This window comes from Magallana gigas, chromosome 1, assembly GCF_963853765.1.
Source record: "Magallana gigas chromosome 1, xbMagGiga1.1, whole genome shotgun sequence".
NCBI classification, from domain to species: Eukaryota; Metazoa; Mollusca; class Bivalvia; order Ostreida; family Ostreidae; genus Magallana; species Magallana gigas.
In genome coordinates, this window is record NC_088853.1 from 51453641 (window position 1) to 51469958 (window position 16318).

Here is a 16318-nt window from a genome sequence, read left to right on the forward strand (position 1 = left end):
TATAAAATGTTTCTTCTATACGTGGAATTTCCTCTACTTTCTACATGTTATTTTAAAGTTTAAAAATGACCTGATACAGTTTGGTGGGAATGTGATTGAGACTTAACTGTTTATATACATAAAGTTGAAGTGTACCAAAAGACACATCGTGTATAATGAGTTCGTTGTAAGACCGATGTCCATGGCTACGCTTTCGTCTCTGTGTATTGTAAAAAAGTCTCATCACATTTACATTCTTACACTGTGGACTTAAAGATTCCCTAAACCATCTAAATTGTCGTTGCAACTATATGGAAATGCTTTGCCTAGTTTTCTGATTAAGATTTTTTTCTCTCTGTCTACGGAAAGGTGTTATTAGTGAAGGACTATTTGTGTGATTGCAAATTTTCTCTGTAGTTATAACATTTATTGACAAAGTGAATAATAGGGTTTATTTTGTATGCTATGTAAAACGCAAGACCTGTTCTGGGAACCAGTTTTAATTTTTTTAAAGAAAAAACACGTCATTTTTTGGCAACTTATTGGCCTCTATGATTAAAATGAAAATTTCTAATCAAAAATTTAAATATCACCGAAATCGGACGGAAAGACGGACGGAACAAACAGGATAACATAAATATATCCGTACCTTATTTAGAAAGTGCGGGTTTAATTAAAAATAAATATCTATACTTATAATTATAACTATAATATGCTTAGAACGTATTATATCTGAAGGAACTTACGTTTGCATACCACTACTGCGATGAATAAAGACACGAAAAGAATTGTCATGGTACCAGTCGATACAATAACAGCAATTAATGTTCTAAAATATAGAAAACAAACCAACAGAAATTCAACTGTTATTCAATCAGCGAGCTTAACTGTTTTTAGGATTTCAATATCCAAATTGTGTTTTAAGGGTAATCATGGTTTGAATAGACAAAAGGGTAATATTTTTACTAATAATTTAAAATAAAATTACCATCATATTATGTAAAAGCACATGTTATTTGAATAAACCTTGATTTATCCGTTATAGTAGTTGTTGTGAGGACTATTCTTTCTGTTGTATCCACTGTTGTTGTGCATTTTGCAACAAGATCAAAACAATCAGGATCTGTAAATTGCAATTGTACACTGACAAAACAATTATCAATTTGTATCAGTTGCTTTTATATAACTTGTTTTTTGGTATCTTTAAATTATTTAAGGTTGTAAATCTTATAAATCTATTTGATATTTAACGTTTATTGAAATGAGCGACATGAGCATTTTCCTTCAATGTAAATTTCAAAAGAAAAAAATGTGTTTTATAAAATAGCTTTAAGGCAACTTAAAATGATATCAAAATTCTCAAATTCTTAGTATTCACCTTACAAAGCAGAATAACTTAAAGACAATGAATTAAAATGATATAAAATTTTAAAAGATTTGTATTCGACATGCCTTCTATACAAAAGCACCTATAAAATAAAACAATACCAATTGAAATCAATATTCATCTATGACACTTCATAACTGAACGTTGGTATTTTGAAGCAAGTACCTAAATTGAATGGCTTCTTTATAAATTTTATATTAATCTTCGATGACAGTCCTAAATGTAAAACATGTAGAATTGTCAATTAGAATATTGAAGACGGAGCAAAAGCCTTAGGTATGATTGTGTGTAAATTATTTGAAAAACGGTTGTACATGTACTCATTTTTTTTACTGTTTATTTTGTCCGTGACATTGTTTAAATAATTTAGCAATCCGTATAAAGATATGTCTTCACATATTATTTTTCTTCTACAAATATACTTCTTTTTCATCGGCAAGCAACAACAAGTCAAAAGGTTTGGTCGATAAAATTAAAGCAAACCGAAAGTGTCGTGTTTTATAGCATAAATCCAGATTTTGCGTCATAACCAGCGTTCTTGACCATATGCGTCTAAGGAGACGTTCAGTATTGACTAAAAGACATCAGATATCAAGTCTGGTATCAGCACGGAAACAATTCAGAGTTTTAGTGTCATTTTGTGACTAAACCAAGGTTCTTATCGTAGGAGACGAGTGTTAAGATTTAAAAAGAAGAGGTAGAATTTATTTTGTATAAAGGATTTTGTATTTTGTCTGGCAAAGAGTTGATCCAGACGTTCTCATTTTCTTACTTATTTCTTTTGCATTTTTTGAGGTTGTATCATATGAATGGTGTTTGAGTATTACGAGATTCTTTACATACTTTTAATTTTAAAATTCATTTTAAAATAAGCAATACTTTCTTTAAATACAAACGTTCTATACCGTTTGTATTTATTTCATATCATTAAATAGCTATTTGGTGTGCAATCAGAACTTTGGTTTATTAATTTAATATGATATAAAGTATTACATTTATATGCGTCAGTTGATCTAAAAATGGCATCACATTTGGGAAAAATGTTGTTGCATGGAGATGACATTTGATCCTGAATTACTCCTCCTAGAAGATTGAATTCTACACAATGTCCTGAAAAATTTGTACATATTTTGTATAATCTTAACAAACTAATAAATTTGTTTAAGACAATATAATAAGCATAATGAGATGCTGTAAAAATTGTGCATAAATGATATACCAAATATTATTCTTGAAGGAGCGCAAACCTCCAACGTTTCATTTCTGAATCCGTTTATCACACAGTGGTATTTGAACTGTTCGGCACTTGAGCAGTTTTGAAGTGAAGCTAATCTACTACAGTTTTTCTTAGAGGCAGCAGTATCCCATTCTTGTTTTGAAGTAGGACAAGACAACACGTATTCAATACTGCCAATGGCCTCTGGACAGAGTCTTGGTTCACTTATATATATCTATTGTAAAAAATAAGAATGATGCTCATATCTCATATTTTTATACAAGGTAACAAAAACCTTAAACTGGAGCGGTAAAACCATTATTCTTTATGGTATCTCTCTCGGCACATTTCGGCACGTTTCGGCACATAATAATTATGTTTAAAATGAGTATAGTTCTTAATCAGCAAAAAGGACCATTGTTTCATTTTAAAAAAAACCATAAAGAAAAGCCATGTAAATTCAATGAACAGTTTTTTGGGAGAACTTTTTTTGTGTTTTAGACAAAAATTATAGAAATGAAGCAATTTTATAAAATCTCATTATACTTTTTTTTTTACGAGTGAACTTCATTCATAATGCATATTTTCAACATTTCATAGGTTTTGAACATATTCTACAGTTCTACGGGTTCTGTCTAACGTGTACACGATTAAGTCCTGCGAGTATGATTAACTTTTAGCATAAACTCATACAGATATATAGAAAAAGTTTGGAATTGTTTATGCAAAATTTTGCAAGAATTTTTATCCTTGAAACACTCTATCTAAAATTGCACCTCACTGATCCCCATGTTTTATGTCAAAATCCTTCTAAATACATTTCTTGGCAAACTGAATTATTTTTTAAAAACTTTTGATATTCAGAGGGCTTTTATTTCAAAACACAATTTAATAATTACAGAAATTGTATATAGTGCAGAAGGTCATACAAAATTTATGCAGCTTCATACAGTTTTTCTGTTCTGTCAATTTAATCTGGTATTTGCGCGTAGGTGAAAATAATATTTGATAGAATACGTTTGCTTCATTAAAATACATGAAACATATGCCAGTCGGGTTGACATTGCATTTTAGGTGCTAAATGGTCAATTGAATTGCCCAATAGCTCAATCGAATGGATACTAATCTTATTATTCTTTGTATTTAAAAATATTTTCTGTCTACATATTTTATGATATTCTTCTCAAGAAATTTAAAAATGAATTATTCTTACCTACCTTGATTAGTAGCAAGAAAAGACGTAGAGAACTGTAGATATTGTGGTCCATTTTCAAAGATATAAATTAAAACTCCGTGATGAGAAAGACTATTAGAAAATTACAAAATCACGAAATGTTTTAAGCATGCCATGTATTATTTCTTATCATTTTACATAATTTTCACTTACATAAAAATGTATTTGTAAAAAGGACACTTACAATTCTTCAAGATAAACATAATTCCTCTTAAATTTAATTACACAATATTGCATTAGATTCTTATATATTTGTTGCCATCTAGTTAATATCTCGTGCTTGCTCACACTATCGTACTGTTTCCTCGTCATAATTACATTCAAACTTATTCCCTACTTGTATTTTTATTTTAATTTTCATTTCTTTACATCCAAAGCTGCTTTCCGTAGAATCAGATAAAATCAACAAATTTTCCTTGGCAGGGACATATCCCGTGAAATCGCTAGGCTGTTTGGGCGTAGCTATTGGAGAGGGTGGACGTTTCTTACCAGCTGTTTACCCTATAGCTCTGTGATATCACCGGGGTGTTAAAGAAGCATATGGAATCTGAGTTATATGTAATTCAGTAAAATCATAAATGTTAGTTATTATGTACCTATTAAAATATTTAAGCAACTAAATGTAGACCAAAATCAAATAAATTCTACTGGAGACGTTTTGCGTAGATTTACACATTGATGACGTCATGACTGAAGGTGGATTGTCGTGTGAATTTGATCGTAAACAGAATCAAAATATTACCAATCTTAGAACTCTATTAAAGTGTTTTGTGTGATTCATTGAGAATTGAACAAACGAATATTTGTAGAGATGGTAATTTATCAATTGTATGCTAAAACGTATGTTATTTCGCCTGTATTGCTCGGCCAGGCTTTCCTCTGTCGTTGTTTACGATATAAAAATCCGACTAGAACAACATTACCCCGTATATATTGAACTTCAGATATAACACATATCAATAGTTTGATCAATGCTTAACATGATAAGTGCTGTTAGAATCTTTATTTGTGTTGCTTGAGTGCAGCATGCCATTTTCCGTGCAAACTGTATAAAAATGTAGAAAGGTGTTTTGAGAACCAATCGAAATAATTTTTCATCGAAGATTATATAGGATTCTAGCAGCAGTTTTGATAAAACTGAGATGTTTCGCCTTCATTTTATATGTTTATTGTTTCATGGAAACCGCGGGGTAATAATGTTCTATCTCATTTACTTACCGAGACGAAGTTGGGGGGAGCTTATGCTCTATCACCAGCGTCGGCGTCCGGACCTGGTTAAATTTTTGGGTGCAGGTCCTCTATCTAAGTTATTATTTGTCCTATCATCACCAAAATTGCATGGGTGGTGCACCTGGACCTTCTTATGTAGTTAAAAGAGTTGGATGCTAAATCTGGGCCATAAATTTCAGATGCTAGAGGAGGTTAAAGTTTTGGAGCAGGTTAAAGTTTTTGAAGCATGTGCCCTTTTATAACCATTTCTAAGTAACTAATGGTCCTAACTTCATCAAACTTGCATGGATTGTGCGTCGTATGATACTGATGCTTCTGACAGGCTAGAAAAAGCTGAGACATAGGTTTTGGATGCTGGATGAGGTTAGTTTTTTAACAAGTCGTCTTTGCGACTTGTCTAGAGTGAATTTGATTTAATGTCCATTAAATCAAGATAAAAGAAAATTAAAATATCATAATTTTCTTTCTTTTTTACTAATATACAACTTGGCATATAAATAGTAATCAAAGTAAGAATTTAACAAGGACTATATTTTTGGCGGAACGTTGGCTTAGAAAAATATCACTTTTTTGCAATATAGAATGCTGTAGATTCAATAGCCTATTTAGCATTTTTAAAACAATAATATTATTGTTTGATTTTATTTTTAACTAATGTTTACTAATGATAAGATACAAAAGATAATGAGAGAAGGTCAATACATTAGCTTTTTGTCCATTTACATATCTCTATATAAAGTCTTTATAATATGTAAAAATCAGAAATATCTTAATATTGGAAGCATAAAAGAATAGCCGAAAAATCGTCCAAATTTAATGAAGGAGTCTTCTCGTTATCAAACATACTTCTTATAATAAGAAATTCATGAAATTTCAACACAGTCAAACGGATCATATTACCAAATGATTCTATCAGTTTAATCAAATTTGCCCTTTTTGTTTTGCATAAAGGTCAGGTCAAGGTCACTACCTTTTTCCTCAACGTAAAGGATGATAAAAATAAGTGTAGCTCTTTGTAGTTCTGTAGACATTTGTTTAAGATTTGAAGATTCTATTTTTCAATGAAATGATAGAATATCAGAATGTCTATCAGCTTATACTACTCAATTGGAATAAATATTTATACTAAAATTGATATTTCTTAGCCCGCATTTCCTCTATTTTTCTTAAATTTGGAAGAAATTTTGATTTTTTTTTTATGCTTCCAATAATAAAATATTTCTGATTTTTATGTATTATGAAGACTTTATATAAAGATATGAATGGACAGAAATGCTAATATATTGACCATTTAATAAGAGAGAAAAACTGATTTTAGTGGTTTATTTTTACAAAAACCAATGTATAGAATGGGCGCTTTAAAAAGCTTTAAAAAAATGTAATTTGATAGGCAAATCATATTTTAAAAACATATTCTGAAACATAAGTATCATATCATTAGTTCACATTAGTAAAAAAAATCCAACATTAATGTTATTGGTTTTGAAATGCTAAAACAGACTCGTTAATCTGCAGCAATTCTGAATTAATTGCGAAACCTGATATTTTTCTACGACAATATTACGCCAAAAATATAGTCCTTGTTAGATTCTACACATTGATTACTTTTTCTAAACCAAATTGTATGATAGTAAAAAAAAAAAATAATATTTTTATTTCCTGTCATCTTGATGTAATGAACATTAATCAAATTTACGTTTGAAAAGTCAAAAACCTTCCTTAAGAAAATTTGAGGAATTAATCCAAAAGCAATACCAATGTTAGTTTAAATATTCAATACAATTTAGTAGTAAAGCGGACAGACATTATATTTTTCTATCATTTCATTGAAGGATAGAAACTTCATATCTTAAACAGGTGTCTACATAACTGCAGGTAACTACCTTTACTTTTATATCTTTTTAATTGAGAGAAACGATATTGAGTTTTTCGAATTCCTATTTAGCACCTGTGGCTATAGAATAGAGTTATAACAATAGCTTTAAACATATTCTTTTTACACATAAAATAGTTCAAATGCAAATTTAAAGTTTTCACCTGGACACAAAACTGCCTGTTTATTCATTATCACTGCAATCTTCAGGTTGTATAATTCATATCTTTCTTTAGAAAATGTGTTTTATATTACATTACAGACGAGTCACACACTACAGAAGATACATATTTAAAAACCTGAACCATAGGGCGAATTTATTGATGATAAACTAGGTTAGGTTTTAATTCGGTTTTGCAAACTTTTCATTTATCTGCAGAACCGGTTTTAAACAAGTTTCAAACCAAAACCAGTTTTTGTATTTTTCGGCTTTAAACTGAAACTAGTTTCCGGGAAACCTAAAACCACCTACGGGTGTGGTTTCGGTAGTTTTAAATCTTTTCAAGATGGCAGGAAAAAAAAACGTGTTCGAAAGAGAATTGTTGATTCTCAAGTGTGGAACATGCGGAAAAGAATTCAACCAAATACAGGAATTCTCTGCTCATATTTGCTGTAAAAGAAGGGGTAAGAAATCAGTTTGTTTAATGTATAAAAAAAAACTTGGTTAGGATTTTAAAAGATTTTTGCCACGCGAATTTGTTCAGTTTTTCGTACAAAGACACGTGTTGTTGAAGGCCCTAGTGAACTGTTTATCGAAATGGATAAAAGAGAATATCGTTTTTTTCAAATTGAATTTATGAGTATATCATGGAAGAAAATGATTATGTTTTACAGAAGTTTGCTTTTGAATATCAAACTATTTTGAAATGTACACGATATAGGGCTTAATCAACAAACAACTGAGAGCAGTATAAAAATTTTACCCGAAGAAACTTAGAAAAAAACATTTTAATTAAAAATCTGAGTTTTTATGAAAAAATTAATAATATTTCCGGCATGTAACATAATTACCGATAGTTATTTTGAGATGCATCAATCACGGATCAATAGCTCATGAACCGTTACATATACCAGTATCTCAGGCATAATTACATATTGGTTTACACAAGGAACATGATCAATTGAATTTGTTTGTCAATGGATTTTCAATTTAACAATGAGGGTTATATACCTGTTAGCTGAACACATTTCATCGTACATTTACTTTCCAGTTTGTTTATAAATTAGGCACTAAGCATCAAGTGGGCCGAAAGAGGGTACTCACCCCCCCCCCCCCCAACTTCCTTGCGCGCAAGTATTTTTCGTTAATTTACATACAAAAAATTGAATTTACATGGAACCCTCCCCCCCCCTGCACACACTATTATAGGACCATGTAAAAATCGAATTGAAAATAAGCAAGCAAACAGTAAAATTGAAGTTAAAGGTATACTTGCCCCTCCCCCTCCTACCCCCACAGAGATTACGAATTCTAATCAATAGAATAACCTTCTTTTTCCTTTTTTTTTTTTTTTTTTTTTTGCTTGTCAAGATTTTATGGACGAGCCTCCCCCCTCCCCCCCCCCCTCACGATGCTTCGTGCCTGTAAACAGAAAGATACTCTATAACAAGACCAACACTTGTTTTATATTAACGTAGATTTGTTTTCCACAAGTTGGAAATTTTCACAAACAAAGCGGAAACTAGACACACGAAAAAAATACTCATAAACTGTATATGGTTTTAGTGAATAGATGAAACGTTTGTTATTTTTACAAACACAGTTAAATCTGGTATTGTTTCAATTGAGCAGTGAATATATGAAGACAATTTTCGTTCAGTCAAATTAGTGAATCAATCTTTACACACTATATGACAGTCTGACAGTAAATAAAAAGAAAATAATGGATAAAATTAATTTAATCAAGGAACATGGTATTTTTATTCTTTTTTAGATTCTGCAGATCCTTCAAATGATTATCCAGGCCCGTCTACATCAGCTGTTCTTGAGAGTGAATCAAGCTCAATTTCAAGACGTCAAACGTGGTCAAAAGAAGCCATCTTAAAATTGATAGAATTGCACACCGAAAACGAGAAGCTTTTTGTAAAACCTGGTATTAAGAAAAAATCCATAGGGGAAGATAATAGCTAAAAAGATATCAAAAATTGATGCATCTTTCTCTGTCAGTGGTGCCCAATGTGAGCAGAAATGAAAGAACATCACTAAACAATATAGAGATACTATTGATCACAACAATAAATAAGGAAATGATCATAAGGAATGTCCATTTTACAATGAACTGAACGAGGCATATGGATATCGTCCCAATGTTAAACCCATATGTCTCAAAGGATCTATGATAGTTAAAAGTCCTGACCAAAATGATAGTAAGGAAGACAGCGAATCCGATATTACTAACAGTGAGAGTCACTTTTTGCAATCAACAACGGGCAAACGAAAACGTTGTGAAGTGGTTGAGGAAAAAAAGAGAAAGAAAACAGCATCGTCTGAAGAATCCATAATAAATTTTCTAGAAAAATATGTACAAAGATATGAAAGAAGGCCAGAAAGAAGTTTTAGATCAACTGAAACGGCAACATGAGCAAAAAATGAAAACTGAGGATGCAAAAATTAATTTAATTGCGAAGCTAGTGGACAAAATAACAGAGAAGAAATAATTCTGATATATAAAATATGGGTTTTTTTGGACAATTAAATACATGTCATAATTCCTGATATACCAAAAAGCATGTATGATTGAAATTGGGTGTTAAATACATTTTGTTTTATTCACTAATGAAGTGTTATTTCCAAGTTATGTCAATTGTATGTGTTTTTTATAACCCCGGTCTTTTCATGTGTTTGTCTGTAAAAAAAATGTGTGTCACTATGTATTGCAGGTGCTTGAAATTTTAAGACACTGTTTAAGTAACACCATATGGAGGAATTCGCATTTGAAATAATACAATGTCATCTTTCTTAGTTATTAATTGACTGTATATTTTGTGCATTCACATAAGAATTTTTCACAAGTGGGCATTGCACAAATATATAGTTCCTAATCGTAAATGATTCTTTTTTAAATGTACATTTATTCATGAATTCTTTAATAATTTTGATGCAATTTTCTTCAATTAAAAAATGAAAGAGGTTTGATTAAAACTTCACTTATATGTAATAAAAGTGTGAAAATGACCAATGCGTCAAGTTCCTATATAGTTGTTAGTTTTTGTCATCACTTTGTGGTGTGAATATTCATTGAGAGATTTGGTCGAAAAGTTTAATTTTAGTACACAATGTAATGACAAGGTCACACCTATTATGATTTTCAATTTTATTGATTTAGAAGAACAGAGATGCTTTCTCGTTTTAATTCAGCAGACAATGGAACACCAAAAGCATACTGAAAGTTGTTTATTTCTTCTTCATCTCTTTCACCTTCTGTATTGTATTCCTCGCCGCTATCAGAGTTGTCTAAACAAAACTCGTGCAGCGTACAGCTGCTAAGGATAACACTTATACTGCGTTCCATATCAAGCATATCAACAAATTTCAAACGCCGGGATCTTCCTTTGAGTGAACCAAACAATCTCTCTATTGACATGCGCGTAGAACTATGAATATAATTATAGTTTTTCTTAGCTGCATTCAAATTTCCATAATCTTTATATGGTGTTAAGAGCAAATCTTGCAATGGGTAGGTACGCAGAATCCCGTAGTATGTGGGTATTGCCGGAGAAAAAATTGTCTGTACTGTTTGCTAGTGCATAAAGACTTGAATTTTTAAGCACCCTTGAGTCATGCACTGACCCTGGCCAGCCACAATATACATCAAGAAAATGCATTTTTGCATCGCATACTGCCTGGAGTATAATTGAGTGGAATCCTTTACGATTTATGTAATTTTCTTGATGTTCAGTTGGAGAACGAATTGGAATGTGAGAACCATCAGTGGCACCCAGGACTCCTGGAAACCCTTTCAACTGTTGAAACTCATTGATAGTCCTTTGTACTCGATGACCAGTAGGCCATTTAATATGAAGTGGCATTAATTCAGAACATATAACGGATGAAATGCGCTTAACAAGGTTAAACACTGTTGCCTCACACACTCCAAAAATATCTGCAATTGTTTGTAGGGTTATCTGTGTAGAAACATATTTCACATATATCAGCAACTGCTTTTCAACATTAATCTTTATGCAACCATCTTTAACACCACGTGCCAAATAAGGTGCTAATTTAATAACTAGAGACTCAAAAGTATGTCTGTTCATCTGAAACCTGTCTCTTAAATCGACCATTCTATACATGGGTAATATTGCCTCTGCATAATTAGTGATGCGAGCATTCCTCTGTCGCTTCTTTTTAATAAGAAGTGTTGAACTGAGCATAGTTTTATGCAAACGCAGATAAGTTGAAAAATGATCTTCCTCAGATTCCAGGAAAAAATCCAGTAAATATGTCAGAGATATGTCAGCCATTCTTTTAAACTAACTTTCCATTTATTGCGAAACCCTTAAACCATCTAACTGGTTTCAAACTGAAATGAAACTATTTTAAAACCATAAACCTTAACTCGAACTAGTTTTTAACAATAAATTCGCCCATAAATTTGTTTCGTAAGGTTTTAGAAACATATGCCTTTATTGATTTCCTTACCTAATGATTAAAAAGTCCAACCTATAAACCTCATTCCGTCAAATCTTGTCATTTAAAATGATATTTTTTGGAGTTGATTTTAATCAACTCTCCTTACAGTTGCTCTGGTTAACTGGAAATGAAAAAGTATTTAGATCAAGCACTTATCATCACCGCTGACAAGACATAGTACTTGAAATTAATCGATAAATTCGATGTAATGTATTCAGATGAAGTGTTTTCAAGGACACTTACTTATAAATACCTTGAAAAAAGTAAGATTTAAAATGGTGCTAACAATTTAAATAATTTTGTAATCGTATGTATTCCTTCGCCAGAGTTCACATTTCTTTGGAATTATTTCAAATAATGATAAATATCGCATCGTAGATTAAAATAAAAAGATGCCGTTAATTCTATTTTTAATTATTACACAACATGATCCATATCAGTGTTTATATTCTTGTCGGAAATGTCCGATAATTCAAATAAGACAAATGTGCGTAAATATTTGAATACAGCTGAGAAAGGAATTGTCATGCAAAATTATAAATCGTTGATTTGAAAAGAAATAATAATCAGTAAAATTAACTCCCGTTAGTACTTCAGTACTTGGATTAATATCTTTTATTCATTTCTGAATAAAATCAACTCCAGGTAGTTATTTCTGTACTTTGATTTCTATTCAAACCCCACAATGACAGAGGTCAGATCATGGAAGGATAAGTGGGTGTCGTTATTGTTCGCAGAAATGAATGATTTGGTCATTACTTATATTCTTGTTGATCATAACCTTTACAAAAAAGTTTATCTCTAGTCTTTTTTATAAAGTTGAAGACCATGTTAAAAAACTTTAACGCCTAATAAACCAGGTCAGTATGAAATGACATAATTTCTTTAAGTAAGACAATTCTTTAAAAGGCTAAAAATAGACCGATATCAATCATACTATTGTTCGTATGTCTAAAATCAGTGCAGAGCAACTAAAGAAAATCGGCATGTTTAAACTGACTTATTGACCATGGTTAATTTATGACTGTATTTATTCAGCAATGCGATCTCTCTTTCATTGTTCTCAATACACATCTTTCTCAAGTTAAATGCCAGATCGTTTAAAACTATTCTAAATAAACTCATGGTCAAATTTACTTTGAAAATTATTTAAATATGTTTTTAAAAGACCAACATACAGTTTGAATCCCAACTCTATTTATAAAGCTTATTTCATATTATTACTACCAATACCTACAGAACCACAAAACCATTCTTTTTTGTATTAACATAGTTTTGAGGTAAAAGTTATCATTTGACAGTTGCATTATTGCAAGTATAAAAACACGGTCAAGTAATAATTCTTAACGGTTTATCTTTCTCAAACGTAAATCTAAGTTTAAAACAGCAATATTAAAAAGGTTGACTTTGGTATGAGCTTAGTAGATTTGTGATTAATTCTTTGGGATTCAATAGATAGGATGACGAGACCAACGTAGTTCATATCCAGGTGAATGTTTGAATTCGTTGTTTATTTTTTATATAAATCATACAGAAATCAATTACAACGTCACGAAGATAGATCAGATTTTTTTAGTGTGAACGATTGTAGTATCATCAAAAATGTTATTGCGACGGTATTTTTTTAAGGTAGCCAGGCGGATTGTTCGTTTTTGACGATAGTCTTATTGTAACAGGTCGAGACCACTAGATTTTTTGACGTTGGCATAATATACTAATTTGGCCATCTCTTTACTTTTATCGACAGACCAATCAGGTGAATGAGTTGCAAGGCATTGTGGGCTACTACAAGTTTCAGTGTATACAAAGCGTATTGAAAATATATACCATTTTGAATTGCGCTTTGGAAACTCATTTGAATGATTTTTCAGAATTCATAAAATAAAAATAGACAATTATGTATGAACTTTCAATTCTATACTCACATTAAAAAAAAATATTGCATATAAGGCCTTATATCAACCTATTTAAACGCGCCATTGTCAATGTTCAAAAAGAGAGGTACGTACAATTGAATTAGAAGCAGTGAGTAATGTTTTTTTCACGTGATTCTTTAGATCTGGGACATTAGTAGAATGTGCATTGATATTTCCTTCAGGAACATTCATCAGAATCCTTAATAGTATTCACTATTTACGGAATATGTTACATAGCTTGCGCTTCTGCATTTGTATATATCTTTACATTTTCTATTACCGTGGCTAATTACGTATGTTAAAAATGTACAGTTGCCTGTATTTATTTCTAGTGTGATATAATATAATAATAATAAATTATAATAATATTATCATTATCATGTTAAAAAACTTTAAAGCCTGGTAAACCAAATCAGTATGAAATGACATAATTTCTTTAAATAAAACAATTCTTTAAAAGGCTAAATTAGGCCAATGTCAATCATACTATTGTTTGTAAGTCTAAATTCAGTGCTGAGCAACTAAAGAAAATCGGCATGTTTAAACTGACTTATTGACCATGGTTAATTTATGACTGTATTTATTCAGTAATGCAATCTCTCATTCATTCATTCTTCTGAATACATATTTCTCTCAAGTTGAATGCCAGATATTTAAAACTACTCTCAATAAACAGCTTCATGGTCAAATTTACCCTGTAAAAAGTTTAAATATTTCACTTTTTTGAAAGGAGACCAACATACAGTTTGATTCTCCACTCTAATTATAATACTAATTTCATATTATAACTACCGAAACCTATATACTAAAAAAAGAATTCTCTTCTGTATGAACATTACTTTGAAGTAAAAGGTATTATTTGACAGATGCATTATTGCAAATATAAAAATACGGTTACGCAATACTTTTTACCGGTTTTCCTTTCTTAAACGTAAATCTAAGTACAAAAACCTCAATATTAACAAAGATTGACTAGGTATCAGCTTAGTCGGTTTGTGATTAATTCTTTGGAATTCGAGGAATAGTATCACGTGACCAACGTACTTCATATCCAAGTGAATGTTTGAATTCGATGATATTTTCTTATCATAAAAAACAATTATAACGTCATGAAAAAAGATACAATTTTTAAGTGAACAAAAATATTAATGCATTTTTTAAGTAGCAAGCTGCAGACAGGTTGTAAGTTTTTGACTTTTTGACGATAATCTTATTGTAACTTAGACAAGATTTTTTGTATACGTAATAAAGAGTAATAAAAAGGAAATGAAAAAAATGAATAATTTACTAATGCGAAACGATATAACATTACGTTATACAGTTTACGCTTTATGAAATGCACAGCGGTTAATAAATCCCTAAATTGTTGAAAATCAATAGAAAGTAAATCTATTTCTTATTATTTAATTTCCTAAGCTAAAGATGGAAATTTAAATACGGCCATTCATTGAAAAACAATGACGTTAATTTACACAGAATTAAAAACAAAAACCAAAAGCAAGCGAATTAATATATATTTTTTTAAGCGCGTTAGCAAGTTATGTAACGTCTTCAAGAACAATAAATTTGAATAGCCAAGATCCAATCGTTGATATCAAATTTAATGATTAAATGTTTCTGAAGTACACCTTATGTTTTAAAGGGACAAGTTCACGATTTTGGTCAAATTTTTTTTTTTCGATTTTAATGTTTAAAATGCTTCAGTAAGGCATTTTTAATAGGCAACCAAAATTTGAATGTCATTTGTTGAGTTATGAGCGAGCTACAGAGCTTACAATTCCTCGCTATGTAAACAAACTTTTGTTAGCATTTCACACGCTGAAGTGAAAATTCCAGTTTTAGACCTAAAATGAATGTGTTAATCGTTAAGAACTGTTTATTTATGCTTAAAATGAATAAGAATATAGACAAATCATCATTGAACAAGATTTTTTACTGGTGTATTGAACCGATGTAAACAAAAACAGGGCACGAGCCTTGTTTACATGACAAAGAATTGTGAGCTCTGTATCTTGCTTATAACTTATCGACGGGCACCGAAATTTCATTTGATAATTAGAAATGCATTCATAAAGCATTGTAAATAAGAAAAACAGAAAAATAAAATATGACCAAAATCGTGATCATGCCCCTTTAAGAAAAAATCATCATACCTTCTCTGTAGAATGTATTCACTTAACAATTTTACCTCTAAAATGTTTCAGTTGACAGGAATGCACAGCTGCAAACAATGCAATCACTGATCATATCAGCGATATACATATTCTTATATTCTTTACAATTTAAAGGTTGAACTATTTAAAAACGAAATGTAGGGCAAGGTAGGCATTTTAGAACAGCCTTTCAAAACAGGTTTTTCGTATACAGCGAGTGGAGTCTTTTATTCACTTGTCCCATTTCTCTCTCTCAAGTTTTTTTCATCAATAGTTTTTAAGATGGCTAGATGGTCAATTTATTAACCATCAGACAGACCTAATATTGTTTTAGATATGATTTATTAAGCCATAAACTATTATTTAAATAAAAATCCATATATTTGACAACTTTAGTTTCGGTATATTTCTCCTTTTAAAGGAGAGAGTTACAGTCTGAAAATGGCAATGACCATCGAGCTTTTTCACGTTAAAGCAAATACTGGTTTCGGTGTAATCAGAATCACAATCAAAATTCATGTCAACACCGGTATTTTCCACTTAAACTGAAGGATCTCAACAAACAAGTATATGTAGCAGCTTTCAGTGAGTGTTCTACCAGGACTCTTTCTTTACTTCTTTACTTCTAACGGCGGTCAATTAAAGGAGGAATTCGTGAGCACTGGGCACAAATATACTCTAGAAGTGGTATGAATCA

The 16318-nt window shown here is 30.8% G+C and overlaps 1 protein-coding gene and 1 long non-coding RNA gene across 2 annotated transcripts; both read right to left on the reverse strand.

Annotated features, from left to right (window-relative positions):
• Window positions 1–1015: 1015 nt before the first annotated feature.
• Window positions 1016–2814, reverse strand: LOC117686476 (uncharacterized). The gene is made up of 3 exons (XR_010712133.1): window positions 2586–2814; window positions 2360–2476; window positions 1016–1102 (listed from the first exon to the last, which is right to left on the reverse strand). It is a non-coding gene; the product is annotated as an uncharacterized lncRNA (long non-coding RNA).
• Window positions 2815–10233: 7419 nt separating this feature from the next.
• On the reverse strand, window positions 10234–11293 carry LOC136276021 (putative nuclease HARBI1). The gene is made up of 2 exons (XM_066086664.1): window positions 10654–11293; window positions 10234–10541 (listed from the first exon to the last, which is right to left on the reverse strand). The coding sequence occupies exons 1-2, from the start codon at window positions 11291–11293 to the stop codon at window positions 10234–10236; spliced, it is 948 nt and encodes a 315-aa protein (XP_065942736.1).
• Between the last annotated feature and the right edge of the window lie 5025 nt (window positions 11294–16318).